This window comes from Lipomyces tetrasporus, assembly GCF_029532465.1.
Source record: "Lipomyces tetrasporus strain NRRL Y-64009 chromosome Unknown POJ06scaffold_8, whole genome shotgun sequence".
NCBI classification, from domain to species: Eukaryota; Fungi; Ascomycota; class Lipomycetes; order Lipomycetales; family Lipomycetaceae; genus Lipomyces; species Lipomyces tetrasporus.
The window spans coordinates 1035841-1052805 of record NW_026611603.1 but is presented as its reverse complement, the minus strand read 5'-3'; the positions used below and the strand labels follow the sequence as shown (position 1 = coordinate 1052805).

Genomic DNA, 16965 nt, shown 5'->3' with positions numbered 1-16965 from the left:
ACTAAAACAATTCCAGTACTACTAAGCTTAATTACTAACATAATTTATATATTTATAGTTACTAAAACAAGCAAAATAAGCACTGGAACATCACCGTTAATATCAAGACTGTGTGGAGATTTCTAGGTCATCGACATTCACTGCAAGATCGAACTCATCTGCGTGCGTATCAAAGATATCCCAGTTACGGTCCACAATATAGTCCATGGCTGTAAAACTGTTATGGACTATACCGATCGTGCACTGGATATCATGTACGTGAATGCATATAGATTCTGCCAGTGACCTTGACCGCAACGGAATAACTCTCCCGCAATAGTTATCTGTGTCTGTCTGCCCACTTGGATAGTCAAGGTCGACAAACTCCCGAATCAGGGCCAAACTATAGGTCTCGTCTGTCAAAGACATTCTCATAGTGAACAAGCAGGCGACTTGGGCATAGAAGTAGTTCGTCTCCAAGTTACCACATCTCACATAGGATCGACACCTTGCTCCTCTTCTATTGTTGTCTTGGTTTCCTGCCACGAGCTCTTCACTGTTTGCCTGGTATGTCCTAAACTCCAAGGCTCCAAACCTTGCAGCTCTAGGCGTCCGAACTGCTGTATCCAATTAGCTTGGCAATTGCGTCTAACTCACGTTCTGTAAAGTCAAGTGCCGCAGACAGTTGAGTCTCCAACATGCCAACAGTAATCTCAGGCCTATGCTTGAAGAACTCCTCCTCCCAAGTCAATGCCAAATATGGATTAGCCTATCGCAGCATATTCATCTTCTCATTCAGTAGGATAAGATTGGCCAGGTTCTCATCCTTATGCCTTTTTCCACTTAACCAGCTCACAATATTTCCGCAAGTCTTTTCCATTGTGAACTGCCAGTATACCCATGCAGGACCGCAGTTCCTGATACAGTCACTGATATGTAGAATTCCATGTAGATTTGACGTTCGACTTGTAGGATCAAATGAATAGATATGCTCATACGATTGCACAAAATGAAAACTTGTATCTTCCAGCAGTCGAAGATCATCAGTGGTAATTTTCTCCTGAGTTGCAATGGAATATATTTTTGCCAATTCCACAAAGTTTTCCTAACTTCTGGTGTTGTTCTTGAGTCTAGCAAAGGGTGTGAAAATAATTGCAGAAAATCAAACCAATTCTCTGCACGATAGCTTCGGAAATTCTTGAAAATGTCCAAGGGAGACCGTGCGAGAGAAGCTGGTACGTCTCTTGCGCAACTGATAATATCATGACCAAGACCCGCCAGATCCGTGAACATATTCTCCGTTGAATGAAAGAAGGCCGGACTCCTTTCCAGATCTCAAAAGTCCGGGGAACAACACCTTGTAGTATCAGGTGCATAATATCGGTTGGAAAGGATTCTGGCCAGTATAAAGTTGGTACGTCCAGTAACGGTGATCTACCAGAAATTCCAAACTTCTTAAAACTGATTTCTGATTAATTTTGCAGACATCTTCTATGTCTTGCCGTAAACTTGAGCTTGCTTTCAGCCGCGGTCGACCTGTTGAATTCACATGCTTGGGATAAGGGCAAGTATTCTGATCCTCCTTACTTGTAAATGAAAAAAAAAATACTAACGAGAAGGGCAGTAATGAATCGGAAGTCGCATGTTGTATATAGAGAATAAGTGAGCATGTTTTCAAGTTTGACGTTCCGCGCGCACCTGAGAGGACCCTAACCCACACGACTTCCATATCTGTATCTAGTTAGATATTCAATATATGTAGTTATTTATTTAGCTGATATTGCAGCACAATGTAAACCAAAACACCTGAATCAAGGAATGCGATCTGGTACATCACCTTGATGAACTTGGCACGTCAGTTTGTTGCACTAAGTACTAGTGGACTCAGTGTGTCATTGTGTTTTCGCTACTATAGCCAAATTTTTCAAGTGACACACTGGGGCCAACTACAAAACGACGGACCTGGTCCTTCCTGCTGATATGCTCTGTACATCAGAGTAGCGTACCTAGTCATTGTCTGAATAGCGCACCTAGTGCCTCAGAATGACCAATCCGGTGCAAAATCTCTTTCCATAGGGATTACGGACTCGTATAGTAATAGTATTGGACTTTACGAATACGAATAACGATTAATCGCAAATCGCATCCACCTCTACTGGCAAAGCTGACTATAGAAATTTATAACCTACTGTAAAATAAATACAACTTACGTTGGTGCCTCCGAATTATACACGTGTCGGACCGGAAAGTACCGCGGGATTACAATAATGTTCTCCATGAAAGTCTAAATTGTGTTGGTGCGGCACGCGGTGTACACATCTCACCTATCGGGCTGCAGGAACCACTGAGAATAGAGTCGGCAGTGGTATTTTGAATCAAAAGTTTCAGTGGTATTTTGGACCTTTATCCCCAACAAAGTCAACCTGCACATGGGGCAGCCCAACTACTATTTAACCTGGGCATTTGCCATACACCGACTGGATGAGTGTTTCTAGAGACGCAAGCTGCCAAGCAAGCTTCGTATTAAGAGTGGGTCATTGCTCTGGTAAGTCTTCCTTTCCATAAGTTCATATAAAACACACACTAAATCCTTCAAGATATTTGTCGTTCAAACTGTACTCCGTTTGATGAAGTTTGACTGGAAAAATCTTGCGGTGGCGTACACAGTTGGTAGCCTAACAGTCACATTTATCCAAGCTTACAAGCAGGTGAAACTTGAACGTGGCAGTGCTCATATTGTCACTAGCGCTGGTAAGCCTAGCAAATAGTGCAACACCCATCGTGAACGGGACGCTAAGACTATATAATGGGAATGGGACGGTGAACGTCATCGAGATCAACATGACTGATTGTATGATTGACTATGAATACGACTCATCATATGATTATCACTTGAATTTCGATCGTTTCATTAAGCAATATGATGTATTCGACTGCATACAATGACATAATTAATGCGGCTCCAAAATAAAGCGACGGTGCTTTGCTGGCGTCCTTTTGTGTTGTGAATGTTACCAGCACCGGCAGTGAGATAGTTACAGAATATGTACTTGATGATAAGCAACCTATGTAGAAAAAAAAGGCGTAACAGATGGTATAGATCAGGTAGCCATGTGGCGACGTATTTCGCACGCAATGCACTATCAGTGGCAAACACAGACAAGCTACCACCACACCGGGAGTACGATCATCGTATCGATCTGAATGACGACTATAAGCTATCAAATGCCACGATCTATCCATTATCAGATCCGAAGACGACGGTACCGACGAGAATGTGGCGAAAGGTTCGTTTGTAGGTCGACGTCACCGACTATCCCCGATTAGCGCACCGTTATTGTTCTTTTTGCCCAAGAAGGACAAGACGCTAAGGCCCGTGATGCCGACGCACCAGCAAAAGGTAGATTAGATTGCAGAGGCCACGCGCATAAAACCCTTCCCAGTTTCACGAGATATATTTCAATTTCTGTGAAACAACGCGACGACTCCAAATTTTTAAGAATTACGGCACGTCAATAGAATTGAAGACCGCTAAAGTATCGCCAACTACAAGAGAACATCAATGAAACCGAAACACGAAGCAAAGGCCATAAGAAGCACCACCTTTCGTCCAATTATTTTAGGATCAAAGCATCGAAGCCATTCCTCCATAATACCAGTTGTCCTCCAAGCTTTTCGATTATGACGCCAGACAAGGTTTAAATTATGAATATTAACACCCGAAGTCTGGAAAGCACGAGGAGTCTTAGCAGATCCAATACACGAAGTTGGCAGGCGCTCAGATCCAACTGCATTACAGCAGAAATGAGCAGTGATCCTTGCTTTCCTTGTTATTTTGCAAAAAGAACCGTGCCTTTTCCTTTATAATACCTCCCGTTTTTGCTACACACCCCCCTGCTCGCTGTATCCATTCATATAAGGCAGCTTCTAGCTCGGGCCAGTGTTCACGACGAAAATACGTTGCATCGGGAGCGGGCGTGCGATCATTAGACAGGTCAAGATGATTATATCGAGATGAAATGATTTCGGACACTGAAGATGGTGAGATTTAAACACGGAGGGGGATCGTTGTTGCTGACAAAATGGCGTAGCTGCAGTTGCGCGTGAAGAGCAGCCTCCTGGCTGTTTGAGATAGCAATTTCGGCGGGGCATTTCAGAGACCCTGGACCCTTGATATAATGAATTATATATGGCGCAGATATAGGAAGTTAACAAATTTCGCTGTATCGAGGAAGAACGAATTTTGTATGAGGTTTTAATTCGGACATTGTGTGGCGCTGTGGGATTCGTTAATTGTTATATCAAGGGTTTCGTTATACGGAGGTTCCTTATAGCGAGGTTTTACATTGACGCTCCCAACCTTATTCGTTGCGAATAAACGGAAATTCTGCGAATACGGATAACGAATACGAATAAGGAAAATTTTATTCGTTTACACCCCTATAATATTCTATACCGACAGCCAATGGCTTTCGTGCGAGCCATTGTAAGCCGACACTGACAGGTAGAACGGGAGACAGGGTGATCTTAGCGATAGGGTCGAAGAAACCTCAGACATCGCACGTGTGCTGTCAGGACCGCATCCATGACTGTGGCGCGCCTGACGCATTCGCTTGCGCCTCCTGAGCGGCATGCAAGCTCGTCATCTTCCTCGCACTGTCAGTTTTCCTTAATGTTCGTCGTGCTTCTCTCCGTTTTCCGCTCCGCCTTACTTTTTCATTTGTCATAAGGTTCTTCCGAGCTTCTTTGCGTTGGTCATCATGGTCGGAGCAGGTACAAGAATGATTTGGGTACTTGATTGCGCGTCTTTTGTTCTTTGTTAGGGTTTCGGGTTGCCTTCGGGCTATCTGATGACATGTATGCATACTAATGTGTGTATTGATTGTTGCACATGAACGGCGATGTCAAGGACCGGAAGAGACGGGTTTAAAATGAGACCGTTCCAGTTCCTCTGCCCATAGGATAAAATATTGCTTAACTATAGCTTTCAGCTGCCCGGATTAGTAGTGCCGGATCTGTACGACCGCCCAGATCCTTACAGTTATAACGATAGACGCAATAAGTATGAAGTCGAATACGGTAGTAAAGCAAATCAAGTAGTTACTAGTGGTGTAATATGAACGCGGACTATCCCGCAGAAAAGTCAATTTCGGCTGTCACAGTAACTTATGTGCCAACTCTTCGTCCGATAAGGGAGAAAAACTTTCACACCGGGGGGGGGGAGTCAGAAGGAGACTAGTATACATTTCAATCCAAACGCGCAAGATGTGCGGGCCCTTATCGGAGGTGCAGTATTCATGATGCGCGAAGATAGCTGGTTGGATTATCCTTGATGGTAATTGGCTATCTCGCATGCAAACCAATGACACTCACTCAATGCAATATTTGTCCAGCACGACATGAGTGGGCCTAGATGTCAGAGCATGGACGTGGCGCCATAGGCCAAGAAGGCTTGCTGGCTCCTCCTGCCTTCGTATGCATTCTTTCCTTACTCTGCTGAATGCGCTTAAGACAAGTTTGTATTCACGATCGCCCCCGAGAAGATAGCGGTAGGAATTGCTTGGCGGCATGGGAACATTATCAAGGCTAAAAGCTAAGCATACTTGGTTCAGGCCCAGATTCCACTCCTATCGATCAATGCTATGTCACTTCTCACAAAGACTATATTAGGGCCATAGTACCTGATAAGCTTTCTATCTGAGTCGGGTATAACCAAGGTCGATGTTTGGAAGTTTAATTGTAGCGCTTAGCGTCTTGGTTGTCACTTGTCAGTCGCAAGCGGAACTCGGGCCATACCAGTTATCAGTCGTCAAAGTTCGAATCCAGGGGCAACTCGTGACAGCCCCGTGCAGAGAGCCGAAGACCCACCTAGCCATCACTCTGAGACAGTAACTACGTTTTATGCCAGCAAGTATCACTGTTGTCTACGATCGTTGCATAAATGCGCCGCAGGATTCTCGAATTAAAATTTAAGGCAAAAGCCAAGATACCACTGAAAGTTTTTGAAATGTCCAAAATACCACTGCCGGCCGTACTCGCGGTACCCACTCAGAATTAAATGTCTAGTGTTCTTTTTGCATAGTTCTAAGTATCACGCCGTTGGGTGCAAAAGGTATGATACATTCGAGCCAACCGCTGGTACGGCCCGCAGTGGTATTTTGGACATTTCAAAAACTTTCAGTGGTATTTTGAACTTTTGGAGATTCATCGGGAGTAAACCGACCATTCGTCTTTATGGCTTAGGAATGTTCAATGGTGACTTACACATATACTTAGCTGCACAGGGAAGTCTTGGCGCCATGATAGACTGATTGCAGCTGGACAACGTCGAGAGAAGGGATACGAGACTAGAAATCAATACTTTACAGTAGAACCCTGTTAAGCCGATGTAATATTTACAACCATTTCATATCGGTTTAGCAAGGTTATCGGTTTATTGACATGGATTAATAGTCATGAGGCGAATTATTACAGAAAATAGTATCGGTTTACGGGGTTATCGGCTTGCAGTGAATCGGCTTAACAGGGTTCTATACTGTAATGCAAAGTATTGCAATATGTAACGTGACCAACTCGACGAAACGCCTGCAGATGCCACTGACGAATCAGTACAGTTTACAGTGTATGACATCTGTCAGTATGCCAAGAGACAATGCAGCTAAGGAATCGCAGGTCTGATCTAATTAACAACTCCATAGTACTGAGCCGCAGCGTCGGTCCTGACTGTCACCCCGTGGTCAGGATCGTGGCTCAACAGTACACCATTCACTGAGTTTTTTTGATACTGTAAGTAAATACAACTTACGTCCGAGCCTTCGAATTACACACGTGTCCGACCGGAAAGTACCGCGGGATTAATGTTATGCATAAAAGTCTAAATTGTTGGGTGCGGCATGCGCCCTCCTCGGACTTACACAGCTGCAGGACTACTGACTGTACAGTCGGCCGTGGTATTTTGGTCATTTCAAAATGTTTCAGTTGTACTTTGAACTTCCATGAGATTTCCACTATGTACCAATCGACGCGAGAGCCAGCCCGACTTCTATTTAACCTGGGCATTTACCAGACACAGGTTGAGTATTTCTAGATAGACAACAAGCTGTCAAGCAAGTTTCATACTAAGAGTGGATCATTGCTCGGTAAGACTTCCTTTCCATACGTTCATATAAAATACATACTAATTCGTTGAAGATAATTGTCGTTCAAACTATACTTTGTTTGCATGAAATTTGACTGGAGATATCTTGCGGTCGGATACACAGTTGCTGACCTAACATTCACATTTATCGAAGCTTACAAGCAGGCGAAACATGAACGTGGCAGTGTTTATATTGTCACTAGCACTGGTGGGCCTAGCAAATAGTGCAACACCCATCGTGAACGGGACGCTAAGACTATATAATGGGAATGGGACAGTGAACGTCATCGAGATCAACATGACTGATTATATGATCGACCACGGATACGACCCATCGTACGATTATAACTTGAATTTCGTTTCATTGAGCAATATGATGCATTCGACTCCATACAAGGATATAATCAACGCGGCTCCAAAATCAAGCCAAGATGCTTTGCTGACGTACTTTTGTGCAGCAAATGCGGGTAATATCACAAACTACTTCAGCAACAGCACAACTACATGTAAAGTTGCGAATGTTACCTACACCGGCAGTGACCAAATTGTAACGGAATATCTACTTGATGGTACGCAACCAATGTTATACAAGCGCAACAGGTGGTATAGATCAGGTAGCCATGTGGCGAAGTATCTCGCACTCAATGCATTATCACATGTGGTAGCTGGATTAGGTGGAGCTACCGTGGAGTTAGGAAGGTCCGCGTTTTGCAATACTGATAACTGGGGACATCAAGCATGTTTGAGCTGGTCAGGCGGTGCCCAGCTTATCAAGATGAGCACAGCGAGGTGGGTCATTGACGATGGTATGAATTACTTCGGAGGAAATCAAGATCTGAGTGACCATGCATTCAAGGAATTCCTACAGTTCGGCAAATGGGTCTCTGCCTGCTTGAGCGATAGACCAAGTGGGTGTCATTGATCACTTTAATCTTTGGTACTTCGGTAGATTATATAATGTGAGGATTATGGGTTATTAGATGTGTAAGCTAAATCCAGCTAGCATGAGAGATGGAGATAGATAGAATGAAATAGACTAGAATTGATAAGGGAGGCCTAGAGTCTGGTTTCATATGTATGACCAGCATAGAGGATATTTCAGCTCTTTATATACATGAAAGCATCTCAAATGAGTAGGGCTGGACACGATATCGCCTACACGGCGATAATTTAGGCGATACGATATACGATATTGAAGTTGAATATATCGTATCGCCGAGAATCCACTTGATTCTCATCTCGGTAAATGAAGGCTGTTGAAATGGAAAGGTTAAGTAATTACTGAATTTAAGTGCACGCCAAAGTCCCCAGCAGAGATATTTTGTACGTTACAGAGATCATATTTAATATATTTCTGCTGAACCCTCCTTGTTAACCCAACCCTACTTTTTAACCTAGTATCCGTACTTATTCCTGCGCATTATCGCCCAGTTGGCGATAGGGGTGGACACGAATCGAAGATTTCTTGCTTACTAACGCGAATACGAATAAAATAAATTTTATTATTCGTAATATTCGTAAATTTTCAAAACAAATGCAATATGAAATCACGCCTCCCTGGCCTGCCCACCCTTATAAACTGCCCTCAACAATATCAACTTTCTCATCGTCTCGCCACGAAACGAGTGCCTCCGCAAACCTAGAAGATCTCTCCCGGTATCTCACAATCGCTATCAGACATCTTGTTGTAAGATAGGATATTGGATTAATCTCCAAGGGATTGAAAATTGGTAGAATAAGACGCGTCGTTCAGTTATTCATTGACGCGTTACTCGTTGACGCGTCATGATTGGCTGAATTAAAGTTTGAACACTGCACTAGCGTCATGGCAAATTACGAATAAAGCCATTTCTGCGAATACGAATAACGAATACGAATAGAGGAAATATTCGTGTCCACCCATAGTTGGCGATATCGTATCGTGTCCAGCCCTACAAATGAGGAGAAAACATGACGTGGACTCCTCTAGGGCTGTGTCGGATGCGGATATCCGCCTAATTTGACCGTATCCGCCATCCGCCATCCGCCATCGCGAGGTTGGCGGATTTACATCCGTCATCCGTCATCCGCCATTACAAGTTTGTCGGATCCTCATCCGCCGTCTTGTCGAATAAATCCGCCTTCCTATCCGCCTTGATCGGATAAATCTAAAATAATTACACTAGCCTAATTAGGTTAGAGGGTTTCCTTTGATAATTTAGCGCCAAACGTTATTTGGAAATCAAAATTTCACCCGATACGTTAATACGACTCTCTCACCTTAAGTAAATAATAAAATAGTCAGGATTACAAGACAATGTACTTGTCAGCAAACGCGTGCGGCATCGACGATCTGCATTCTGTAAGCGCGTCGACGAGAATGTGCGATGTTCTGCCTGAGAATTAATCCAGTCTTTTCAAATCTCGAATACAAACCTCGAAATCCATAGCTAACTCGTTCGGACATTGAGATAAAATATATCCTCGCGGAACTCTAAGCGTTTCGAGAATATACACTTCTCAGCTACATTACAGTGAACTTGGACCTGACCTTAAATACTCCACATCGATCTTTCCTAATTAGGAAATTATTCGCCTTATCCGCCATCCGCCGGCGGATACGGCGGATAAATATCCGCCAATTTGGGACCTGGCGGATATTTATTCGACATCCATATCCGCCAACTTAAAATGCGGCGGATATTTATTCGAGGCGGATAATTTGGCGGATAGAATCCGCCATATCCGCCCATCCGTCACAGCCCTAGACTCCTCACTCATGGTAAATGTGCTGCACCACATTTGTCTACCTAAAGAGATCATCACGTATGTGAGAGAACTCATGACACGCATAGAGCGGAGTTCATGATGTAGGTGAGAGACCCATGACCAACCTGGAAGTTAGAAGTTGACCATATACTCTAACGCTCCCCAAGCCCCTACCCAGCGCCAGGAACGAGACAGACGTCGCCTGGCTTGTTCTTGCCTTGCCTTGCTGGCTTGTTTCATCTTAAAAACCTTAAAATTAGGAAGCTTCAATAGTTAACGCTATTAAAAATAGGGTTAGGGTCATGGAGGAGGGTTCAGCAGAATATATTAAATATGAAACTTCATCGTATGTCGTAGTTATCGCCTAATTTGAATGCACGCAAGCAATGTGTACCTCAATCCAATCCGAAAATTGTATTCCAGATGTTGGCATATTGTCGTCCAAATTCACCTGAGGGACTGCTCAATACGTGTCGCTTCACTAATGCACGCATGACTCGCGTCTCTTGTTGTGTCGCTCTCCTCTTAGATCCATTCGACAGCACCAAGTCCTGGGTCTCCTTATTTTATTTATTAAAAAGTCAAGGTGTTTCAGGCCGAGCAGTCACAGAGAGAGCACTCATCAATCCCTCTCTGAGGCGACTTTTAAGGTACATATCAATAGCTTGCCGTGAATGCCAATGACATAGCTGATGATTATAGCCCGGGGTTGCATCGCGAGAAGGCTCCTAGAGCGGAGACAATCTCTAGTCGGACGCGTCAGATTCATTATATACCAGAGATAGGTTGAATGTTTTTGCGATGTGATAAATTTTATGTGAGCAAGTGGAAGTGAACAACAATAAGGGTGTGTGGTGATCCGTTGATCTTACTGCTTGATCATCTGGTCCCAAGGGAATTAAGAGGTCTTAAATATACAAAGAATTCGCACTCTAGGAAATAGCCTTTCTGTGACCCAAATCTGAACGTCGCCGATGATTGATCATTTGACAATTCATGTCGTAACTGCTGATCTTTAACTAATAATGATTTCAGTTACATCAGCAGGTGACGTTACCACGCATTAACGCAATGTATCGGGTGACGATGATCAATCATCAGACACTTGCTGACGTCAGTCAGAAGAAAGATAGAGTCTCATGTCCAAGAGCACATTATTATGAGACCCGGATGGTAACTGTAATATCCCATCGTACTGCAGAATTGTCTCGGTCACTGTTTGTAAGGCCATCGCCTTTCTTACGATGGTGCGGCTCAAGTGTGGTTCAGAGTTAATGCTCAATAGGCTTCAAAGGCCTAACTCGTGCTTTCCCACTAGTCTGATCAAGGTTTAGCCACATGCCATCAGCAAAGCTTCGATCGTCAGATCTGTCTTTTGCTGTACTGAGTTATTCTCTGGTCACTGCAGTGTTACTCTCCTTATATGCACCTATATTACCCTATTGAGTATATAGTTGATATTTCAACAGAATGTATCCATACCAGCAAAATCCTTGTCACTATACCCAACAAGCCGCAGGAAGCAAAAAATGCATATAATTGTGATGGCAACTAATAAATACAACCGAGTGCGTCCTAATTAGAACGAAAGAAAAGTATGTCTACCCAACAATCTTCCTCTCTCGTCCTTTTTTATCCACTTCCGCATACCATTTCTGAAAATTCCCACTCATTAAGCCTACAAGAGGCTGTTTCTTCTTCTTCGGGACGGGCCGCGGAGCTGCAGGAACAGGCGGCGGAATCAATACAATCTCATACTCCTTGGACTCCTTTACGACTTCTGCCCACAGCGTTGGAAGAATATCGACGTTGTCTTCTAGTCTCCGGACCTCGTAGCAGCCTTCCCTTAGAAGAGGTGCGGCGCTGCTGGGAAACGCTTCAATCATCTTCTGCTGCAGCGCCTGCGAAAGTATGAGATAAGTTTGGAAAAATATACAAAGGATACTTACATGCCAGTTCTTGACCTTTGATAACGGAAGCTCCCAGATTTTCTTCAGATCCTCGTTCCTAATCGAAATGAATTTGTTTGTCTCGTCAGTCTTACTCTTCAAATTTTTCACTTCGTCCTCCAACTTCTTTTTCTCGGCCTTGTGCGTCTCAGTTAATGTCTTCTTCTCCAGTTCTGTCTCCTTATACAGAGTCAGAGGATCCCACATTCCGCCAAAGCCGGTCATAAATCCACCTCCTCCTGACCCACCACAGCCACCGCCACCTCCAGGCGCTCCCGGAACCACAACTATTCGGTCTCTACTTCTACTTCTACTTCTACTCCGGCTCCGGCTCCGGCTCCGGCTCCGGCTGCGACTGCGATGATGGTTACGATGATACTCATGCGCGCAATATGGACATGAATGTTCATGCCGAATTGGTGGCGACGACAAAGGGAGCATGACTGGAGGTTGTCCAATCGGAATGGGTTGGAGAGGTGTCGACAGTAGAGGCGCCCCGGTTCCGGACCCAGATGTAAGCGGTTGCTGAAGTGGCGGACCAAAGGCATTCGGATACCCGGGTAGCATCCAGGCTGGATTGCCTAGAAGATGGATAGGCAGAGGCGGCGGTTGCGGCTGAACAGTTGGCAATTGCGGCATCATTGAATGGGCAGGCAAGTGTCCCGGCATCTGACCAGGAAAGTAACCAGGCATCATAGCAGGCATAAAGGTAGCCTGAGGAATTGGCATTGCAGTGAGTGGCACCTGGTCGGCAGTACCTTGTGGGGCGTTCTCGGTAGTGCCCACCGGCATAGTCCGAGCCCCCATTCCATCCTGCGGCCGGGCGAAGAACTCCCTAGGGGGAGAAGGTGGTCGACTCGGTCGAGTTTGTGCAAACCCAGACGGTGGGATTGCAATATTTGGTCGCCGTGGCGGAAATCGCGTGTCGTCACCACCAGCACGCATAGGCGTACTAGGCAGCGCAAACGTGGGTGTTTCGGCTCTTGGTGACATAGCAGGCGATTGACGACGAAGCCTGGTACCGGCTGTAGGCTGAGGCAAGTCTAAAGAGGGATATGTTCCTGGTATTGGTGGCGTTGTAACATCGACTGTGCCATCTTGGACTCTATTTATGTTGTCGTCGGTTTGAAAAATATGTCTGTGAATGGGGTTCTGAAGATGCTCCTCCTCCGGCCGATGCGGCGCTGTCGGACTGACTTGACTTGCCAGAGGTGATGGCGGCGCAGTCGGATCAGTTACTGGTACGATCGGCGTTGCTAGAGGATAGGATTCGGGCAATATGATGTCGTATACCTCTCTCGACCCGTCGTCCTCCGGCTGTAACGTCACCCGAATTCGACGCGATGGCGGCTCGTCAACACGTCTAGATTGCCGACGATATGAATCGTTAACGATAGAGCCAAAAATTGAGTCACTAGAACTTGATATTGTCTGTTCTGATGATACTGATGACGACCTGGTAGAGGCCGTAGAGACAAAAGCGGCGCCGATGGCAACCCCGGAGACTCGTCGGATAATGCGGTATGAGACTAACAAGAGGAAAAGAAGTAAAGGAGGCAGCAAGTATGCATACATTTACTTAATGGCATGATGCTTCACAATGTAGAACGAACGTAACGTCGACGGCGGGGGTGGCTGGATACTATGGTGTTCAAGGAACGATGAAAAGTACAGGTAACCGCGCGGTTGTCCCACCAACGGACGGCATAATTGGCCATTGTTTGTGTTGATGAATCCCATGCTTGATTTGAGGCTTAGAGTGGCTGCGACAGTTATTGTCTGGTTGTTCTGGTGCATGATGCGTTGTGCGCCCGGCCGCGCCGCCTGAGGCGACGATCACATGCCTCCCATGAAGAGGCCAGCAGACATGAAATCATAATATTTCCGGATCCGTATTATATTGAATACTTCATATTTCCTCCACTGGTAGCCGTAAAATATAGATCCGGTGATGTCCGCTATGGTTGTCGCCACGTTGCTCATTCATTGGAGGCATTAGACATCCCTCGTGATAAAAATCACTTAGTTAATGTCACATAGTCAATGAGCAATTGCTATATATCATGCATTGCCTAACTGCAGTGCTCACTCAGCATTATGTGTAACTGGACGGCGAAGGCAGAACTGGACAACCAACAAGCACGAAGGCCGACTGGTCCGCAACCGTAATGGCCTCAAGAGACAAGTGATGCAGACAGAGAATGAGCTTAAGGATATATGGAGATGGATCGAGTGTCCGGTGCTGTCAGGATTTTCGACCCGAAAAGTTAGCACGAAATAATTATCATGCTGGGAGCTATGGCGTCATGAGTTCGCTTATATGGCCAGCTTAGGATCCTGGGCTCTAACCAAGGGCCATGAATAGACGGTATCTTACGGCTGCGCTGCAGCTTATGCACTAGCACTGGTTGTATTCAGAACGAGAATTCAAAAATGGCAGCTGCGCATAATTCCGAATCAGAAACACTAGAGTTTTATTCCCTGTATTTTGCAATTGTCTATTATGAGCCCTGGCAGAGCACCATTGTCGCTGCCGGCTTGAGTATTTGTTATCGGCAGTCGAAGGGCCATCGGGTAAGGGGAGTCACAAAGCCCTTATCTAATACTCTGAATGCCGTATAATCTAGCGGCGAGTTGGAGCACACTAGGGAGATTGACCTTTGTTTGCCAAGTCGTTCCATGTGTACTAACTATCGCGAGGTATCGCAAAACTAGAATACAACGTAAACAGAGGTTCAGCTTGACGTTAACTACGCTGCAATAGCTCAATTGCGGCTCTGTGAATGGATTGAGGCAAATTCGATATTGGGGGCAAAGTAAACAAGAGGCAAACAGTCACGAGCAGGCAAAAAAAATGCGTGCCGATTGGCTGGTGGCGCCGGGTGGCAACGACCCGGAACCCAAGCACGTCTGCAATTAGCACGTAAGTGTATCTGCGCGGGAGTGGATGTGGCGCAAGTCAGAAGAAGCCGAGCCACCGGGCGAATTCGGTGAGGTTGTGCAGTTGCGGAACGAGCTGACCAATTGCAACGCCTGGCGCCATGATGCCGCGTGCGCCGGTGGCCACCGCCCAGCGCAGCACTCGGCACGAATCCGCAGGCCAAACCACCGCTGCTGCGTGCGCACTTCCGTATTTAGTTTTTTTCTTCTCCCTCTTCTCCCTTTCTCTCTCTTTCCGTTTTGCTGTCGACTTTCTCGCCTCCACATCTCCTCTCTTCTTCGAACTACCAGTAGCTCGCACATTCAATATGCCGGATTCCACTGTAAGTTGTGTCTTATACTTTGCGGTGGATTGCGCTTGGCAGCCTGCATGCAATTAGAAATTTGCATTCGCTTGTTCGGGAGGGTACCCACGTTGTTCGAACCAATTTGTCACGACCAGCAATCAGTATCTCCAGGTTCAGGATTACGAGCTAGTTGACGCAATTATCAACTTGCTGTTATTGCGATCGAACAAGCAATTGTCTCATAGACTCAGACGCTTCTGGCCGGATGATTGTTTATGTTGCCTCATCAACGGTCCTCAATCAGCTTCTCTATTTTGCGTGCAATTGCACTTGCATGTGCACTATCCGTCTTGGCTGTGTGTATCAGCAATTGGGATTGCTAGCCGAAGTATTGACTGATGGCCGCCTGCGCGTTTATATCATCGATGTGAACGATATGAATAGATTTTGGTCATGTAACTTCCGTCGCAGCGTCGTGTTACGGCATTGTAGCTTTGATTGTTATAGAACCCTCCCGACTAAGCAATGGCAGCAAATTTTAGCGCATTGTTATATTCGTTTTGTTCCATGCTAACTGGACTTAGTTCGTGATCGATTTCTTGAGTATGTCGGGGTTGCTCCCAGGACCATATTGTTCAAGGCTAACAAATGTACAGTGGGTGGTGTTTCCGCCGCCGTCTCGAAGACCGTTGCTGCTCCTATCGAGCGTGTTAAACTTCTTCTCCAGAACCAGGATGAAATGATCAAGCAGGGCCGTCTTGACCGAAGATACGGGGGTATCGTGGACTGCTTCAAACGTACTGCTGCGGACGAGGGTGTGATTTCTCTCTGGAGAGGTAACACTGCTAACGTTATCCGTTACTTTCCTACCCAGGCACTTAACTTTGCCTTCCGTGATCGTTTCAAGGCCATGTTTGGTTTCAAGAAGGACAGAGATGGCTACTGGCCATGGTTTGCTGGTAACCTTGCATCTGGTGGTGCCGCTGGTGCCACCTCCCTTCTCTTCGTCTACTCCCTTGACTACGCCCGTACCCGTCTTGCAAACGATGCCAAGTCCGCTGCCAAGGGTGGTGAGCGCCAGTTCAACGGTTTGGTTGATGTCTACAGGAAGACACTTGCTTCCGATGGTATTGCGGGTCTCTACCGTGGTTTCGCTCCTTCGGTTGTTGGTATTGTCGTCTACCGCGGATTGTACTTCGGTCTTTATGACTCCATTAAGCCTGTTCTTCTGGTCGGTTCTCTCGAGGGTAACTTCTTCGCCTCCTTCTTGCTCGGCTGGACTGTCACCACCGCTGCAGGTATTGCTGCTTATCCTGTCGACACCATTCGTCGTCGTATGATGATGACTTCCGGCCAGGCTGTTAAGTACAAGTCCTCTTTCGACGCTTTCTCCAAGATTGTTGCTACCGATGGTGTTGGCTCTCTCTTCAAGGGTGCCGGTGCCAACATTCTCCGTGGTATCGCCGGTGCTGGTGCCATTTCCCTCTACGATCAGCTTCAGCTTATCCTCTTCGGCAAGAAGTACTCTGGTGGCTCTGGTTAAACGGTAGCATAAATAGTGGGGGTACAGCGTCGTTGTGAATTAGAGATGAAGTTATAACATAAAAGCCGGGAATAAACGTTTTGTACTTGTTCTTGTTATATATGAAGCGTTTCTCTTTCTTATGTATTCCACGTTTATATTTTTATCATTTTGTTATAGTTTCGTTATGATATACATGTAATGTGATTGTAATTGTGGCTTAAAAATATTATGTGCTGCCCAACAATTGTACAGTGATCAGATGACAGTGTGCCTTCTTGCACCAGCGTATAAATACTATGCGCAGTAAGCAGGTCCGAAACCAATTGTACTGTCGGAATGGCTTAGGTTTACAGACAGTGGCCAAGATTCGAGACGAGACCTCCGGCGGCCAATGCCCAA

General features: G+C 45.7%; 3 protein-coding genes across 3 annotated transcripts; 2 read left to right on the top strand and 1 right to left on the bottom strand.

Annotated features, from left to right (window-relative positions):
- Positions 1-7490: 7490 nt before the first annotated feature.
- On the top strand, positions 7491-7826 carry POJ06DRAFT_179822 (uncharacterized protein; the record flags this gene model as incomplete). Its single annotated transcript, XM_056184740.1, has 1 exon — positions 7491-7826. A coding segment is annotated over one exon (336 nt), but the record flags the coding sequence as incomplete, so codon positions are not given.
- Positions 7827-11466: 3640 nt separating this feature from the next.
- On the bottom strand, positions 11467-13389 carry POJ06DRAFT_200257 (uncharacterized protein; the record flags this gene model as incomplete). Its single annotated transcript, XM_056185183.1, has 2 exons — positions 11467-11766; positions 11815-13389. The coding sequence occupies 2 exons, from the start codon at positions 13387-13389 to the stop codon at positions 11467-11469; spliced, it is 1875 nt and encodes a 624-aa protein (XP_056042351.1).
- A 1378-nt stretch (positions 13390-14767) lies between these two features.
- POJ06DRAFT_258279 (mitochondrial carrier domain-containing protein) lies at positions 14768-16915 on the top strand. The gene is made up of 3 exons (XM_056188256.1): positions 14768-15077; positions 15626-15644; positions 15698-16915. Exons 1-3 carry the CDS (start codon positions 14856-14858, stop codon positions 16582-16584), a joined length of 1128 nt encoding a protein of 375 aa, XP_056042350.1. The 5' UTR covers positions 14768-14855; the 3' UTR covers positions 16585-16915.
- The last annotated feature ends 50 nt before the right edge of the window (positions 16916-16965 follow it).